The sequence below is a fragment of the Porites lutea genome, chromosome 11 (assembly GCF_958299795.1).
Source record: "Porites lutea chromosome 11, jaPorLute2.1, whole genome shotgun sequence".
Taxonomy (NCBI): domain Eukaryota; kingdom Metazoa; phylum Cnidaria; class Anthozoa; order Scleractinia; family Poritidae; genus Porites; species Porites lutea.
In genome coordinates this window covers 27935172-27951106 of record NC_133211.1, presented here as the reverse complement: position 1 = coordinate 27951106, position 15935 = coordinate 27935172, and the positions used below count along the sequence as shown (strand labels likewise).

Below are 15935 nucleotides of genomic sequence, written 5' to 3'. Positions count from 1 at the left end.
GTTTTATAAACTTCAAGCCTATGATAGGCAATGTTGCTGTCACAGGGACGAATTCCCCCCCCCCCCCCCCCAAATTTGTTTTGGCCCATTAGTGACCGTATTAACGGGGTGCCACTGTACATTTTTTTAGGAAAAGTGATGGTTTATAGTTACGTTCAAGGACTGCTTTGTTTCAGTTTTTTCTACAGTACAATACAATGTGCAAAATATATTTAATTTTTAGAATGTGATATGACAGAAGTAGTCATGGCCGAGTGGTTAAGGCGATGGGTCTCCCCGCGCAGGTTCGAATACTGCCGATTACGGTAGTAGATATAGTTTTTGCTTTTTAAGGCCGTTATAACATTTGATAGGTTTGAAAAGCCTAGATACAAAGCTGCCCTTAAACGATCACATAAATGACACCCGGGTTCTCGACAACATTTTTAGAGACAAATGTCACCCATCCCTGACGGTTTTTCCGTTTAAGCTTCTCACAAACGGACGCAATAACTTTCAACATTGCTGGGCCAACAATAATGAAAGTTGTTTCGTCGATGTTGGCAGTGGTGTGCAAACGGATGCAACATATCCTAACAATGTTGGGGCCTGCATTGCATCGTGGGAAGCATACAGCGCATAAGACGTTGGACATCTTTTCTAATGAGCGTGCGTGGCCCCAAAAATGTTGGAAGAGCTGTGCAAACGGATCCAAAATTGTTGCGCTACGCTTCGGCGATCATAAAACAACAGAAATGTTGGAAGTTGTTGGCTACAAACTTTGCCCAACAACACGCAACAACATGAGACAGGTTGTGCAAACAAACGCAATATATAACATCCAACAATGTTGCGTCCGTTTGCATGGAGCTTTACATTTCATTATCAGAGGAACGTTTCAGTTCACGCTGGCCTTTCAGTTTTTCTCGATTTGGTTTTTATCCCACCAATTGAAGAAATACTGCTGACCGCTAAAAATATCACTGAGCTATCCACCATAAGGAAAAAAAGCAATGAACCGCTAACTATAGCTGAAACAAAGTAGAAAGATCATCTTTATGCATTAGCGTGTTTGCTTTTCGCAAGTTGATTCGGCACTGTTTCTATACTTTTCAGATCGATAATTTTTTTTTTTTGAAAAGTTACGTCTTGCACAACGGTTTTTACTTACACGACTCAAAAGTTAACGCTGACAACAAGAACGACCGAAGTAAAAAAAGAGAAAAAGAACAGTGTAGCAGAGCGAGGTTTTGATCCTCGGACCTCTGGGTTATGGGCCCAGCACGCTTCCACTGCGCCACTCTGCTAACCGATAGAAACAGGCAGGTAAAAATAAGTTTTTTTAACCACACATTAAGTGCAATAAAGGTTTACTCTTGCATTAATTATAACAACAACAACACCCACTACATTTTACTAACTAAGCTAACAGACAATCAAGAAATTAAGGCTTAACTAGGACTTTAAAATTGCTCTGAACAACTTCGACCTCAGTTGTGCGTCATTTACTTTGTATGCTTACTATCTTATAACGAGAGACAAAGGTTACTGTCTTACAGCGGCACAAGAATTTTGTTGTTCATTAACCATAACTTTCATTAAACTGAGCAGTCATTCTCGTCACCAGCGCGATTGCAATACAAAAGAAAGTCGTTGCTACACCAAGAGGCGTGGCCATCGGACAAGTGTGGCTTTGCTTAAACATGAACGTTCGGACTCAGTTCGCAGAGAAATTCTTACTACTAAGGCTAACGAAGTCGCTTTTCAAATAATCTCTGCCAACCAGCAAAAGCCGAGTTACGCAAAGGAAGCGTACTGTTCTCAAAACATAACATCAAGACCTTGCTTTCTCCGCTAATTGCAATGTTAAATGTTCTTGTTGATAAAAGATTCTGTATGATTGTTACCTGTCAGTGACCTCAAAGCCTCGTTTTGGAGTAAAAATGTTTTTAGCAGTTTGCACTTACAAGCGAGGCTTGGAGGTCAATTAACAAACGCAAACGGACATAAAATTGTTGAATATTACATGTTGCAAAAACTGTGAAAGGTTTGAACCCAGGAGTCATTTCAAAAGTAGGTTGAGTTTGATCGTCCGGGTGAACGTAGTCCTGAATAGGAATGTTGTTGTTAACAGTGACGGACGTTTCGAGAACATGTGCAGTAGTCATCTTCAGAGTCAAAGTGAGTTGTATCACGTCAGTTGATGGTATTATACTTTGGTTAACAGTGATCTGATTGGTCAATTACGTCGCGATGTAATTAGTCGTCTGTCTGTTAAGCCGTGACGTTATTGGCTATGAAGACTCGTAATCAGTAATTGGTGCGTTTCGATCCGTCTGTTGTCACAGTTAAACAGTCGTCTATAGTTAGTAAATTTGTCAGTTCTCCAGTCGTTCTCTCGTAGTTAGTTTTGCTTATGCTGGTGCGTGTTGTTACCCAACAATGTTGGGAGCTGTTGCGTCCGTTTCTACGAAGCGTTAGATGAAAAAGATAATTTACATGTATTAAGTGACCGTTTCCCAATAACGCAAGCGCGCAAGTCTGGGGGCGTATATCATTAAAGAATATTTCTAAATAGGATTGAAATTTTTAAATGTCAGTCCCTTTTTAATTGTTAATTGTAAATGCTTTTTTATCACACATCGGAAAGTGCCCTATGGAAAAAAAAGGAAGGCGTTCTAGAAGTAAATCAATAGACTTTGTTACGTAGTTTAAGTATTTGACAAATTGGCAAACTTACCAACAAAAGCATGGAACTATGAGATGTAATAATAATATTCCAGGCACCCTTTTTCATATCAAACTCTCTGATTAGTCCTCTTCTATTCACGGTTGTCTTCAAGTTCTTGGTTTGGTGTGCACCGGGCTTTGGAGGAGAAAACTGCACTTCAAAGGTGTGATTAGAAATCTTAGAGCCTAAAAGGAATGAATCATATGCAGCTAAATAAAATACTGAAAAAAAAAAAGTTAAATAACCCTTGCCTAGCATGTATTACACAATCCTGCCAGACGTTGTTTAGAGTTCGATGTTCAACCAACAAACTTCGAGAACTTGTGCTTTTTGTTTTGACGAAAAGGTTACTTTGTAAAATATCCAAATAAGAGAAGCATAAGGTTACTTAGAAGAAGGTGGATCATACTGCTATCTCATTATCCCCTGGCCAACCCTGGCGAACATGAAAACTGGAAGAAAAATTCGTAATCCTTGCTTTTCCTGTAATTTCCGTAAAGTGGGTCGGCGCATGACCTCGGCCCGTCTGGCAGCCGTTTTATATGTTATTCACTAACGGGTGAGGTAAACCTGCATCAAATATTTGCTAGTAACTGTCGGTTGAGTCACCCTGTCAGCAGAGTACTTCTTTCACTTGCTCGATTTTGGCTGCTGTTGCATAAGTAAGACCACAGTGTCTTCGATAATCCCTAAGTAGAGGCTGTGTGTCATTAGGACAGTACCTCTCTTCGTCCCGGTCCTTCTAGTCAGAGGGGAAAATATAAAACAATTCTTTTTTAGTAAAATCCAACTAGTGGTCTATTATCAATGCTGCGTTCTCATTGGTTGAGACACTAGTAGGCTACATGTTATAGCCCAGCAGTAGCGAAAAGCGCCGGCTTTGAAAACCAAAACAATGGCGGCTGAATCGCGTTTTGCTAGCTAAAGTTGTTTTGTCTCGATATCTTTGACCAACTAGTTGGATTTTACTAAAAAAAATATTCCTCTCGCCCTCATGGCCTCTGGCCTCATGGGCTGTTGACTCAGAACCCATTCGGGCTCGAGGAATAATTGTTAAATATCTCATTCTGTTAGTTCACATTCAAGAGTAGTTTTACCTCGGGGTGCAAGATCAACTCTAGCAGAAGCATGAAGATTCTCTTTCAATGCATAATGGAAGATGATGCGATACAGTCTTGTCTTTGGAATGTTTATAGTAACATAATATGGCTAAAAAAACAAACAGGGAAAACAGTTAAACTACGCATCTGCAGGCACGTTTTATTACTGTTATTACGCAGCATACATCAATACAAATAAGATATAAGGCAAGGAACACCATGAAAAAGGCATAAATCATTGTAATGCGTGAACAAGTTGTGATAATTTTTCTTTACATCAGAAGGCCATAAACAGCAGCAAGAAAACTAAAATACAGCTGATGCAAAACTACTCCTTCTTGAACTTGAATACTAAAGAAAAAATCATTTGTTTAATTGACGGCAGAGACTGAGTAGCTCAGAGTGACAAAGTAGACAGGGCATAACCCAGGGGTCGCGCCGGCGAGTATCAATACCTCGCTTTCCTGAAAATAATTTACCTTTTTTTGGAATTCTAGTGTTCTCAGGGGTTAACAAATGTAATGCATCCATAAAACAAAGAAAACTGAACGTGTAAGAAAATAAATCAGACCTTTTCAAAATTAATGAAACAGGCGACAGGACCGAGCCATATTCTTTCTTCATTTGACTAAAGAAACTAACAGCGTTAAAGTCATCGATAGCAGAGTGGCGCAGTGGAAGCGTGCTGGGCCCATAACCCAGAGGTCCGAGGATCAAAACCTCGCTCTGCTATGTTTTTTTTTTCTTAACTTATTTTGGAGATTTTGTGTTTCGCTTTCCAGTCGTGAGGAAATATTTTTTTCCGTGTTGATTTACCAACATGAAATGTTTTTCTTCCCTCTTTTGAAATAAGAAGAGCAAAGCAGCCGAAGCAAAGTGAAGTATTGGAAACTTAATAAATCCAACACAACTAGACAATGTAAACAAATTTACAGAACTCAGATGCAAATAAATAAAACATTCCTTTTTAGTACTTACTCACTATATTTTTTCATCGACGTGCAAAACTATTGAAACTGTCTTGCCATTTACGATCTACACCAGCTTTACAGAGACAGTGACAAGATCTCTTTATATAACTCGGAAGAACTTCTCTGGATCGCAGATAGCAGAGTGGCGCAGTGGAAGCGCGCTGGGCCCATAACCCAGAGGTCCGAGGATCAAAACCTCGCTCTGCTAACGGTTTTAGTAAATTTTCTCTACCTTTTTATTCTGGTTGAAAACAGATAAGCTTGAATCACCGTTGCTAGGTTTACCCTTAGACAGTTTTTTGTTGGCGATAACAGGGGTAAGAGAAAGCATATTCAATCTCCATAATGAGAAAGATTTGGTGACATTTATTAATGTCTTCGCGGTATTGCACCACCCTACTATAGTACTAGCCAAAAAAAAAACCTCATATAATTGAAGAAGAACAAATAAGACAAAAAATAGAATAAAACAATGAGACATTACCTTATATGCGGGAAACATCGCGTAACCAGTGCCTGAAAATGACGGAAATCTGTTTTCATCCGCCCCAATTGGTACCCATACTCTCGAGTTAGTCGTCAACACGGCCCTTTCCAGTTCCACGGACATTTGATACAGGGTTGGGAAATATAGTGGTCTGGACGAGAAGAGACTGTGGAGAGAAGAAATTGACAGCTATGATGTTGTAAAAGTTGGCTGATTCGATTTTCACAACTCCCCTAAAAAGAGGACTACGATAATTTTTCCTCTTGAGACATGTATCAATAGGAAATATCTCTTTCCCCTCCCCATCTCCATGCCAACAGATCAATTCCCCTGCTTTGATAACGGAGTACTAATATGATTTATTCTACACTTATTATAAAAGGAAACACTGGATATAGTTTTCTTCCACAAGTAGATTCTAACTATGCACGTGGCCGTGAAGTAGAAACCAACGAAAAAGGCCGGGTAGACAAATGTACACATGCATTGCATCAGGCAGTGAAATTGTAACGCCCTTGTATCGGGCGATGAGATTTTTTTATTGAAAACAGCAGAGAAAATAAATCGGGGGGCTGAAGATCAATAATCCTAAAAGAATGACAAAAATGTTCGAGTTTAAATGATGGAATATGAACGTTTTTTATTTTATTTTTGATAATTGTCGAGAGGGAATAATCCAATGATGAACAACCCATTATTCTTCTTCAACCCCCCACCCCCCCGCCCCCGCGCAAAAAATTATAAATAGATAGATAAAGGATGCTTAAGCAGGAGCGAAATAGATCTCATCTATACCTGTCACACTTCTTTCCTCTTACACCGGTCACACACGAACAGTCACCTGACTGCTTAAAACAGTTCATGTCCACGGAGCCTCCAGGATCGCATTTGCACGCTACGACGTTAAAGAGAAAACAAAGGAGAAGACACATCAAATATACACCTAGAGAGGTTATCACGCTCTGATTAGAAGATTGTTTTTTGCCACGTGTACAGTAGATATTTTAATGGCCAGCGTAGTTAAATAATTGTCTTTTTTTTTTACAAATTGTCAAGCTTGTACATACGACAGCTTTGGGTTGTACACGGTATCTGTTTTCTAGTAGCCGGCTTTTGGTACCTGTAACCTTTTCCAGTTACGGAAAATTTGACTATTCTTTTTTCCTTAAGTGTTGAAATCTTCCAGCCAATCTCTATTTGTTGTATGCGTCATTCATTCATTCACTTTTTCATAAAATTGGACGATGGACGTCACTTGTCCATTAATTGTTATTTTTTGAGTCAGGCGTAAATCTTCCAAATGTGGTCAGCGTTAACCCGTCATGTAAAAGAAGCCACGGAATTTAAGCCAATATGAAACAAACAAACAAATTATTTTAATGACTGAATAATAAACTGCTGCATTAATTCTACAATCTACTCTAAATGAAGACTGCACTGACACTGAAGGCAAAACAGAAAAAATAATTAAATACAGGAGCCCATAAACCGGAGCTTAGTCAGGGAAACTTCCCTGTTCTCGTGTAATGCTGCGTCTTCACCCACCAGTTTATTTTCGAACGACTTTGGCGCAAATTTCGATTCTTTTTGAGGTCCAAGACCATGGTAATTAGTTCGACTGAACTCTAAACTCACCTTTGCAACCCAATAAATGATGTGATTTCAATGCATAGTAACCATCTCGGCATTTATCGCACTTTCCACCTATGACGTGGTTTTTGCAGTCACAGTACCCGTATTGAGCGTGACAGCGGCGTGTTCCTGAGATGGTACCATGTGATGAGCACGTGCAAGGCGAACACCCTGAAGGGTTGCTGCCATTGAAGTTGTAGTAGCCATGTCTGCAACGATCACATATTTTTCCAGCAACATTGGCCTTGCATAGGCACTTATACTGTGCAAAGCAAAACGGAAAAACGCAATTTTACTGAAGTTACCGTGGTAAACACCCGCTTGAAAGGGACAGTGGTCACTATTTTTAGTAAGAATTTAAAAATCAAAAAACTTTTTCCCACCAATAGTAAAGATAAAAAAAATTGTGGTCAAAAATGAGCAAAAACGACTGTTTAAGGTTTAAGCAGAGGGAAGCTTCTAAAATGTTTTAGGTCATGAAAAGTTTACGTGGAAACGGAAAACACACTATGACTTTTGTTGCCATGTGGATCAGCCGAGTTATTTGACGCGAAAGAAGAAAGAGCCTATGTAGAAAGAATTATTGCCCGAGGTCGTAAAGAAATTAAGTACAAGAGGGAAGAAAAGGAAAGAAAAGGGAAGGGAAAGAGAGAAAGGAAAAGCCCGCTCAATGTGGATAGAGCCGCCTTCTCCTCTTATAAAGACTGTGATCCTGCTGGGGCCTGTTTCACATAGATTTATGTCGTAACACTATCTTAAAATTGGCTTCATGATGGCATATTTTTAGCCTTTACTTGAATGTTAACACTGCGCACAAAAAAAAAAAAAAAAAAAAAAAAAATTCATCTGTCCCTGGGACAAAACGTTATTAAAATCTTATACAAGGCTATCCTTGCTACCTTGACTAGAGGACGAAAAAAGGCGCAGGGCGATTGTAATACTCTTACTAACTACCCTGTGGTTTCATTTAACTTTACCTCAGTGGTGGAATAGCACATGCTGTCAGTTTTTCCAGGTAAAAATCTTGTACCATCTGGGTTGCAGTCACATTCAACACACTTAGGAAAGCCTACCATTCCCTTTACACAACGGTTGCATTGGTTTCCTCGAATATTGGGCCTGCACGCACACTGGCCAGTGGTGTAGTTGCATTGTGTAGTAAAGGAGCCGAAAGTGTTGCAGTTACAAGCTGCGGAAAAAAAATTTCAATAAACCTTGTAATTAAGAGCCACTGCCAACCGTAAACACTTGGTATTGTTGTTCGGGTTTCTGTGCATTCATTGTGCATCCTCTCAGTTTATGCAGTTGACATGCTTCTTTCTTACTTGCGTGAATGCTGTTCTCTAACTTAAAGTGTTCACCAAAAGTCCGACAGGACCGGTCAATTCAAATGAATATTAAATAAAAAAGTCTTCTATTCTTAAAATTGTCGGAAAAACTCAAGACTGACAGAGATGGATGGTCCTTATTAACAGTGGAATTCTCTACGACTGGAATGGCTAGGAAGTTCTGACAAATAAATGATAAGCGCCCATAAAGTCGAAAATATTTTTTGTTTCTCTGCCTTTGGACTTCCACATCAATTTTTTTTCAAGATGTAATTGGTTCGTTTGATTGTTAGTTTGTGTTGTGAATGGTCAAAAGTAATTTCTTTGGATTGAATTTTACGAATGTATAAAAATTCCTTGGCTTGTAACGCCAGTATAAACTAAGTAATGCTGAAATGCTCCCATTTATTCACCTTGTAAGTGAACATCCCACGAAGGCTGTTGTGATAAAGTTTAAATGTAATCACTCACCTCTGCAATTCGGAAATCCATAATAACCGTTTGCACATCGATCACATTGGTTTCCAGCATAACCAGCATCACAGACGCAATTACCCAGCTCATTACATGATCCATAACCACGAGGGGAGCATGCGCACTCTGGTGATAAGTAGATGACAAAACAAATTTTATTCTGTAACCAACAGGAACAGCTATGGTCAAGAGCCATAATAGGACTCTTGCTATGGTATAGGCAAAAATCAATGCAGATAAAAATGTTGTTTTACTCACTTTTACAGAGAGGAAAGTCGTAGTACCCTCTTTTGCATTCTCCACAGAAATGTCCTTTAAAGTTAGATTTACACAAACACCTGTAGCCTCCGCTAAAATCTTCACAAATGTTTTCAGTTGTTGTTAATGGATTACATCCACACCCTATAATCAGGAAATGAAAGTTCATGTCCGCCTGCAAACCTTAAATGTGCATATGTACATGAACTGGGTATTATACAAATTCGAAAAATTCTTCTAGTTAACAACAGCAACTAAAGGAAAAGTTTTTTTTTTTTATGCTTGATATTGCTAACTTTTCCTCAAATCTGAGTTAAATATGGACTTAAAAATACTTTCAGAAGCAGAGTCAAGTTAAACACAGACAAATGCAAGGAGCTCCGCATTAGTTTTACATCAGATCGTGACTTTCCTCCAGTAGTCACAGGAGAGGAGTGCATCAAATTAGTTAAAGATGCTAAACTTTTAGGTGTTACTATTTCTGGTGAATTAAAACATGGAATGCGCACATCACGGAAGTTACTGAGAAGGCAGCTAAGAGGCTCTATTTTCTTGTTCAGCTAAAAAAAGCTCGTGTTCCACAGAAAAATTTATGCCTTTTTTACATTACATGCGTGCGCTCCGTCATTGACTATGCTGCGCCAGTTTTCCATTACGCGCTACCAGCCTACCTTTCGCAAGAATTAAAACGCGTTCAGAAAAGAGCAATGCGAATCATATGTCCTGGTATAGAATATCAGCAAGCCTTAGCGCTTATGAGTTAACCAACAGCATCACCACAACATTTGCACGCGCACGCTGGAACGCATAGTGAGCGACCCGAACCATAAGTTAAGAAAGTTGTTGCCGCCTATAATCAAGAGCAACTATAATCCAAGGCACGCGCGCACTTTCATTTTGCCGCGTTGCAAGACAAATAGATTTAAGAACAGTTTTTTATGGTCTCAGGCAGAATTGTAAATAATTTTTAAGTTTCTTATTATACGTTTTTAGTCTTAACTATTACAATTATTACTCATTTTTACAAATATTAGTATAAATTATTACCATTATGTAAATACGCATTTCAGCTTATGCTTCAATGTATTTAATAAAGTACCTATCCTACCTACCTATCCTACCTTCTGGTGAGGATATCGATATAAATCTATAAGCAAAAATATCGATACTTAAAAGCTTTATCGGTTCTAACGTCGTAACAAGGCATGGTTAAACTTCTTGATTAAACATGGTGTACAAGAACGTTTTACTCCTTGCCTTTACTTACATTGACAATAAGGAAAGTTGTAGTAACCGGCAGGGCACTTGTTGCATTGTCTTCCACGAGCTCCGTACCTACAGGGACACTGTCCGTTGTATGGATCGCACACGTTACCGTATGAGCCCGAAGGATTACACTCGCAAGCTAAAAAAAAAAGTAAAAAGAAAATCGAACAAAAAATCTACAACAACAAGCTGAAATGTAACGCGACAGCAAATATTTTGCATCCAAGGCTACTAGAGGTCCCTCCACTGGCGTCAAATCAGGTGATAGGACGAGCAAGCAAGGAAAGATAATTAGAGTTTGGTGCATGGATAGAAGGCGGACAGTGGGTGGACAGAGGGCATTCCCTGACTGCTTCACTCGCTGTACCTTTGCTAGGCTGGTAATCATGGTTAGCGCATCAGTTCCCGCGGCTGACTGTCAAGGGTCCGGATAACTAGCAATCGTAAACTTACAATACTTCAAAAAGCTTTACGTGCTATAACTTTGAAACAAGCAAGAAAACATCATGAAATGTAGCCGACCATTAAGAAAGATCTAGTCTAACACTAAACCTTACAGCTCTCTCCAATGGTCATCTGCTTTCAAAATGAAAATAGAAAACAGGTTGTGTTTTTAAAAGTACGAAAGCCCGAAATGAGTTTTCTCTTGTGTCTTATTTCTTTGAGCTGATATTATCCAATTGTAAGGCGCTAATGGACGTATATCGTCAACCTACCTGAGCAAGTTGGGAAATTAAATGATCCAAGAGGACAGGCGTCACACTTTCGTCCCCTAACGCCAGGTTTGCAGGTACATCGACCAGTTTCTATATTACACATCAAGTTAGCTGAGCCCAGTTTGTTACACCTACAAGCTGCCAAATATAGAAAAAGTCAAAACAGTATGAAAAGGGAACTTCAATTAGAAATGAATGTCGCGGGGATTAACTTATTGTAGTTAATAAGGGGAAATCATGTGCGCCGAGTTATCAAGCCGTTAGAACTTACCCCGCCCTTATTAGGAAGCCGGGTTTAAATGCTCTATAATCTACCGACTCTCTCCTGAACCAGAGTTGTTCTCCTAATATGATACCCAAAGGAGAATATTACACAAAGCAGCATACCCAAGTAGTAAAGAAATGAAGTAGTGTCTAGGCCTTCATTTCTGAAATTTATTCCCGGTTCCTAGAAAGATGGTTAAGTTTAACCCAAGATTAACCCAAATTTTAAGCACGGTTTTCTCTTCTTAGAACATGTAACTCAAGCTCGCAAAATACTGCTGGGCCTTCACTGTGAGATACAGTAATGATAACACAAAATATTACTCTAAGCAATACATATGAAAGTAAATACAAAACGTGGAACAAAATTTTAATCCTGGATTAGCGCCAATCGGCCTGACAGGAACCGGGCCCTGTGGAATATGCTAACATGCAGTTCATCACACCAAAGAAAATGTACTCTGTTACATACCTCCAAAATACACTCTTTAAAACAAGGGTACTAAAAATTTGTTATAAACTAGTACGATTGCTACTTACGAGCACAGAAAGGGTAGTTGAAATGACCCGGCGCGCACTTTTCACATTTAACCCCAGCAAAGTTGGATCTGCATATACAGGGTTTGTGCAAGGCCTTTGGAAAGCATCTTCTGTCGACTGTCGCAAACTTGACACAATAACACACTGAAACAAAAAAAAAAGGGCAATAAGAAAGGATCGCAACAAATCATTCCTTACTGAAACCTGAGACAAATGTTGGTTCACCTTACAGGCTTGAGTACAACTTTAAATATGAGTAAAAAAGTATTTTGCTTAGCTATCTTACCTCCCTTGGGAAGATTTCCAAAGAGAATGCGAGCCTGCTTTTCCGTAAGTTCTTCCGGTGTAGTTGGCGCAATAGTTGTTATCACAGTGGTGGGTTCAGGAGTAGTAATCACGGTGGTGGGCTCGGTCGTGGTTTTGAACTTGGCTGGAGGGAGAGTTGTTTCTACAAGGGCTGGGAAAGGCTCAGAGGTGGTCTTACCACTGGTGGGCTCAGTCGCTCTTCTTACAGCGCTAGACTCCGTAGTTCTTTTCACAAGAGGAGGGAAAGGCTCAACCGTGGTTTCTATTGTTTTGGTTGTCATATGTAAGGTTGTGGGACCAGTAGTAGATTCCACAGTGGTGGGTACCGCAGTAATTTCCAGAAGGGGAGGGAAAGGTTCCGTGGTGGTTTTTTCAGGAGACTTAGTAGTTTGCACAATGTTGGGCTTAGTTGTTATTTTCAAGATGGAAGGAGGGATAGAAATGTCTAACAGAGGAGGGAAAGGTTCGGTTGTCGTTTCTTGTGGCTCTGTAGTTGCTTCTTCCACAGTCCTGGACACGGTAAAAGTTTTCTCAGTGGTGGGAACAGTAGTAATTTCTACAAGAGGGGAGGAAGATTCCGTCATGGTTTTCGCAGGTGATGAAGTAGTTTGCACAGTGGCACGGGTAGTTGTAATCTCCATAATGGTAGGAGGGGTAGAAATGTCCACAAGGGGAGGGAAAGGCTCGGTTGTGGTTTCTTCTGAAACGACATTTCTATCCGTTTTGGTGGACACAGATGTAGTTTTCACAGTGGTAGGCACAGTAGTAGTCTTAACGAGAGGAGGAAAAGTTTCCGCCGTTGTTTCGACAGACGGATTTGTGGTTTCCATAACGGAGGACTTAGCTGTGATATTCACGAGTGGAGGCCTTGTAGTGGTTTCCGGGAAGGTATGTGCGGTAGTAATGTCCCGTAGGGAATGGAAAGGCGCAGTTATGGTTTTCAAATTGGAGGGTTTAGTAGTAGTTTTTGTTATTTTCGTCTCCGTTCCGGTTTCTGCTGTGGTGGGAAGAGTAGTAGTTTTCACCCCTGTGGAGAGCGCAGTCGAATTTTCCTCCACAATAGGAGGAAGAACTGTAGTTTCCGTAGGAGTAAGCCGAGTAGATGTTTTTACTGATGGACTGGTTGTAGCTGTAGTTTTCCCAAAAAGAGAACGTGCTGTAGGTTTTACTGTAGTACTCAGTATAGCAGCTTCAGTAGTTACGTCCACTTGATTAGTCATACTACCTAAGCTTTCTTTCACGGTCGCCTTGGTGATGGTTGCTGTTGCTGCTTTTGGGATGGCAGATGAATCATTTTTCTTTGCAGAAGTATGTTCTGTGGTGCTTGTTGTGTCAACTGTGGTTGTTCCCTTTCTGGTAGGTCCCAAAGTTGTCTCGCTATTAGTGGTTTCCTGGGATGCCACGGTGGTCAATGTCTCCTCGACTTCGGAGTAGTTTGTCGCAGCTTGGGAACTTGAAGTCTTCTTTGTTGAAGACCTATCAGAAGACGACTCTTCGGTTTGTCCGTCCTTTGTTTCTGGACTGATTGTAGAAGGTTTTGTGAGAGTCTCATCCATGGAAAAGCTCATCTTAGTAGTCGTCATAGCAGAGGTCTCTTTAGTAGATGTGGTTTCTTTAGAAATAGTTGCTGTCGCAGTTGTTATTGATTCGGGGGAGATCCCATGGTCAAACCTCTCTTGGGTTGTTATTCCGGTGCTGTTAACGGTAGGATTTGACTCCATGGCGGTCTTCGTCTCTTGATTGATAGTTACAGAGGATGTCGATTGTTCAGCAACAGAAAGTGAAGCTGTCGTTGAAGGCGTGTGATACTTATTGGTGGTAGTCTTCTCTCTGTCCAATGGTTTTTCAGTGGTTGGCTCCCTTGTGTTGTTTTCCTTATCGGCCGTTGTAGTTACCGTTACTGTTGTTGGAGTATTTAAATACTGGGTACGTTTCAGAACAGTGGTATCATTTGTTCTTGTTGCTGTGGACGACAAAGATGACGGTGATTCTGATGATGAGAATGATGATGATGATGATGATGATGATGAGGATGGTAGTGATGCCCTTGTTGTAGGATACTTATCAGTGGTCACATAAGTGGTTGTTGTCTGTCTGTTAAAAAGTTCAGGAGTAATTTGGTTCTTGGTTGTTTGCAGTTTGATAGTAGCCTTCCTTAACACTGTTTCTTCAGTTACTGGTGATGTCGTGGTTATTGTTGCTGTTGTTATTTCTGCGGTAGCGGACTTATCCCTGAGCTTCTGTTCAGTATTCCCCTCCGTGGTTACCTTTTCCTCCGTGGCAGACTCTTCAGTGGTAGTTATTTCCTCACTCGCACGGTGGGAAGTTGTTTTCGTTGAATTTGTTGTCTGGTTGGTAGCAGGCTGAGCCGTGATTTCTTCCGTAGTGGCTAGTAGCCTGATGCTGGCAGCAACAGTACTAGACGGCTTGGTAGGCTTTGAAATATTACCTTTGGCATTATATTCAGATGAGGTATTTGGCTCAGCGCCTGCGGCAGCGGTACTTGTTGGCTTGGTAGGCTTTGAAGTATTCTTTTTGGAATGATTTTCAGATGAGGTATTTGGATTAGCACCTGCGGCAGCGGTACTTGTTGGCTCGGCAGACTTTGAAGTATTCTCTTTGGCATGGTATTCAGATGAGGTACGCAACTTGACGTTTGCGGCAGCAGTACTTGCTAGCTCTAAAGTATCATCCTTGGCATGATATTCAGATGAGGTATTTGGCTTGCCGCTCGGATTTTTTGATGGCCTGAAAGGCTTTGAAGCATTTTCTTTGGCATTAGATTCAGATGAAGTATGAGGTTTGACGCTTGCAGCAGATGTACTTGACAACTTAGCGGGGTTTGAAGCGTTCTTTTTGGCATTAGATTCAGTTAAAGTATGTGTTGCGATGATGATCTCCTCAGTGGCTTCCTCGTCACTCATAATGTCGACGGAAGCGAAGGAATTTCTTTCTGTGGCTGCATTTTCATGAGCAGAAGTCATAGTCGTCGAAGAAGGAAAACTTTGTTCTGTAACTGATTCAGATGTTGAAAGCTCTGGAATGGAGGAGATTATGGTCCTCTTCACATTGGTGTCTTTAGTTGTGGCATTCAAAGTGGTGTTAGTGGCAATGATGCTATAGGAATCTCTTTCCGCTGAGGAAAGCTGAGAGCCATTCTCTACATTGTTATCCCGTGAAACAGAAATATGCGGACTATCTTCAGAAGACGAATCTGAACGGTTTACTTCAATTTCCAAAAAATCGCCAACGTCTGAACTAGTAGTCGTTTGACTAGGTTGTCGAGTGCTTTCTACCAAAATCGATTCAGCAGCTTTCGAAGATTGTTCAAATGACTTGCTTGCAATGGTAATTGGAGATGGGGTTGTGATATTAGCTATTACAGTAGTTACCATAGACGAGGAGCGCTTTTTTGAAGTGGACACTGAAGCTGGTTTTTCGAGGAAGTGGTCCGGATTGTAAGGCTTAGTAGCATTTTTCAGCAACTCTAAATCAGTAATGTGTTCTGTTGATGCCGGTGCACTTATGTTTGCTTGAAGGGGCTGCGTTGTATTATTACCAGTTCCTTCAACTTCTGCGCAATCTCCACTGTCATTTAACACATATCCATGGCAACAAGTCTCACACTTTACTCCACAAGTGTTGTTTATGCAGTGACATGCCATGAGTCCATCCTCTGTGACCGAGCATTCAGCCTTCCCTTTACAGTCACACTGTCCTTCTATTGATATCTCACTGACAGAATAGAAGTCCTGTTAAAAATCACCAAAGTGATAATATGGTACAAAGACGTTAAAGATTGAGAATAGCGCTCTTTAGTACCCTGTACTCTTTACTGCTTTTGTACTACTCTATACTAGTCTATTTGACTTTTTCCGTGAGA

General features: G+C 40.4%; 1 protein-coding gene and 3 non-coding genes across 5 annotated transcripts in view; 2 read left to right on the top strand and 2 right to left on the bottom strand.

Moving 5' to 3' along the window:
* The window catches only part of LOC140951987 (uncharacterized), a 46992-nt gene extending 33574 nt beyond the window's left edge, over nucleotides 1–13418 (bottom strand). For both annotated transcript variants that reach the window (XM_073401373.1, XM_073401374.1), the window contains exons 1-12: nucleotides 12033–13418; nucleotides 11747–11890; nucleotides 10943–11080; nucleotides 10228–10365; nucleotides 8961–9104; nucleotides 8700–8828; nucleotides 7878–8089; nucleotides 6904–7162; nucleotides 6064–6163; nucleotides 5266–5434; nucleotides 3808–3919; nucleotides 2720–2895 (exon numbers count right to left, since the gene is read on the bottom strand). In XM_073401373.1, the coding sequence (XP_073257474.1) occupies nucleotides 2720–2895; nucleotides 3808–3919; nucleotides 5266–5434; nucleotides 6064–6163; nucleotides 6904–7162; nucleotides 7878–8089; nucleotides 8700–8828; nucleotides 8961–9104; nucleotides 10228–10365; nucleotides 10943–11080; nucleotides 11747–11890; nucleotides 12033–13272 (2961 nt within the window). In that variant the 5' untranslated portion in view covers nucleotides 13273–13418. The remainder of the gene's footprint in view (nucleotides 1–2719; nucleotides 2896–3807; nucleotides 3920–5265; nucleotides 5435–6063; nucleotides 6164–6903; nucleotides 7163–7877; nucleotides 8090–8699; nucleotides 8829–8960; nucleotides 9105–10227; nucleotides 10366–10942; nucleotides 11081–11746; nucleotides 11891–12032) is intronic.
* Nucleotides 1215–1286, bottom strand: Trnam-cau (transfer RNA methionine (anticodon CAU)). The gene has a single exon. It is a non-coding gene; the product is annotated as a tRNA-Met (tRNA).
* On the top strand, nucleotides 4471–4542 carry Trnam-cau (transfer RNA methionine (anticodon CAU)). The gene has a single exon. It is a non-coding gene; the product is annotated as a tRNA-Met (tRNA).
* On the top strand, nucleotides 4918–4989 carry Trnam-cau (transfer RNA methionine (anticodon CAU)). Its single transcript has one exon. It is a non-coding gene; the product is annotated as a tRNA-Met (tRNA).
* Nucleotides 13419–15935: the final 2517 nt, after the last annotated feature.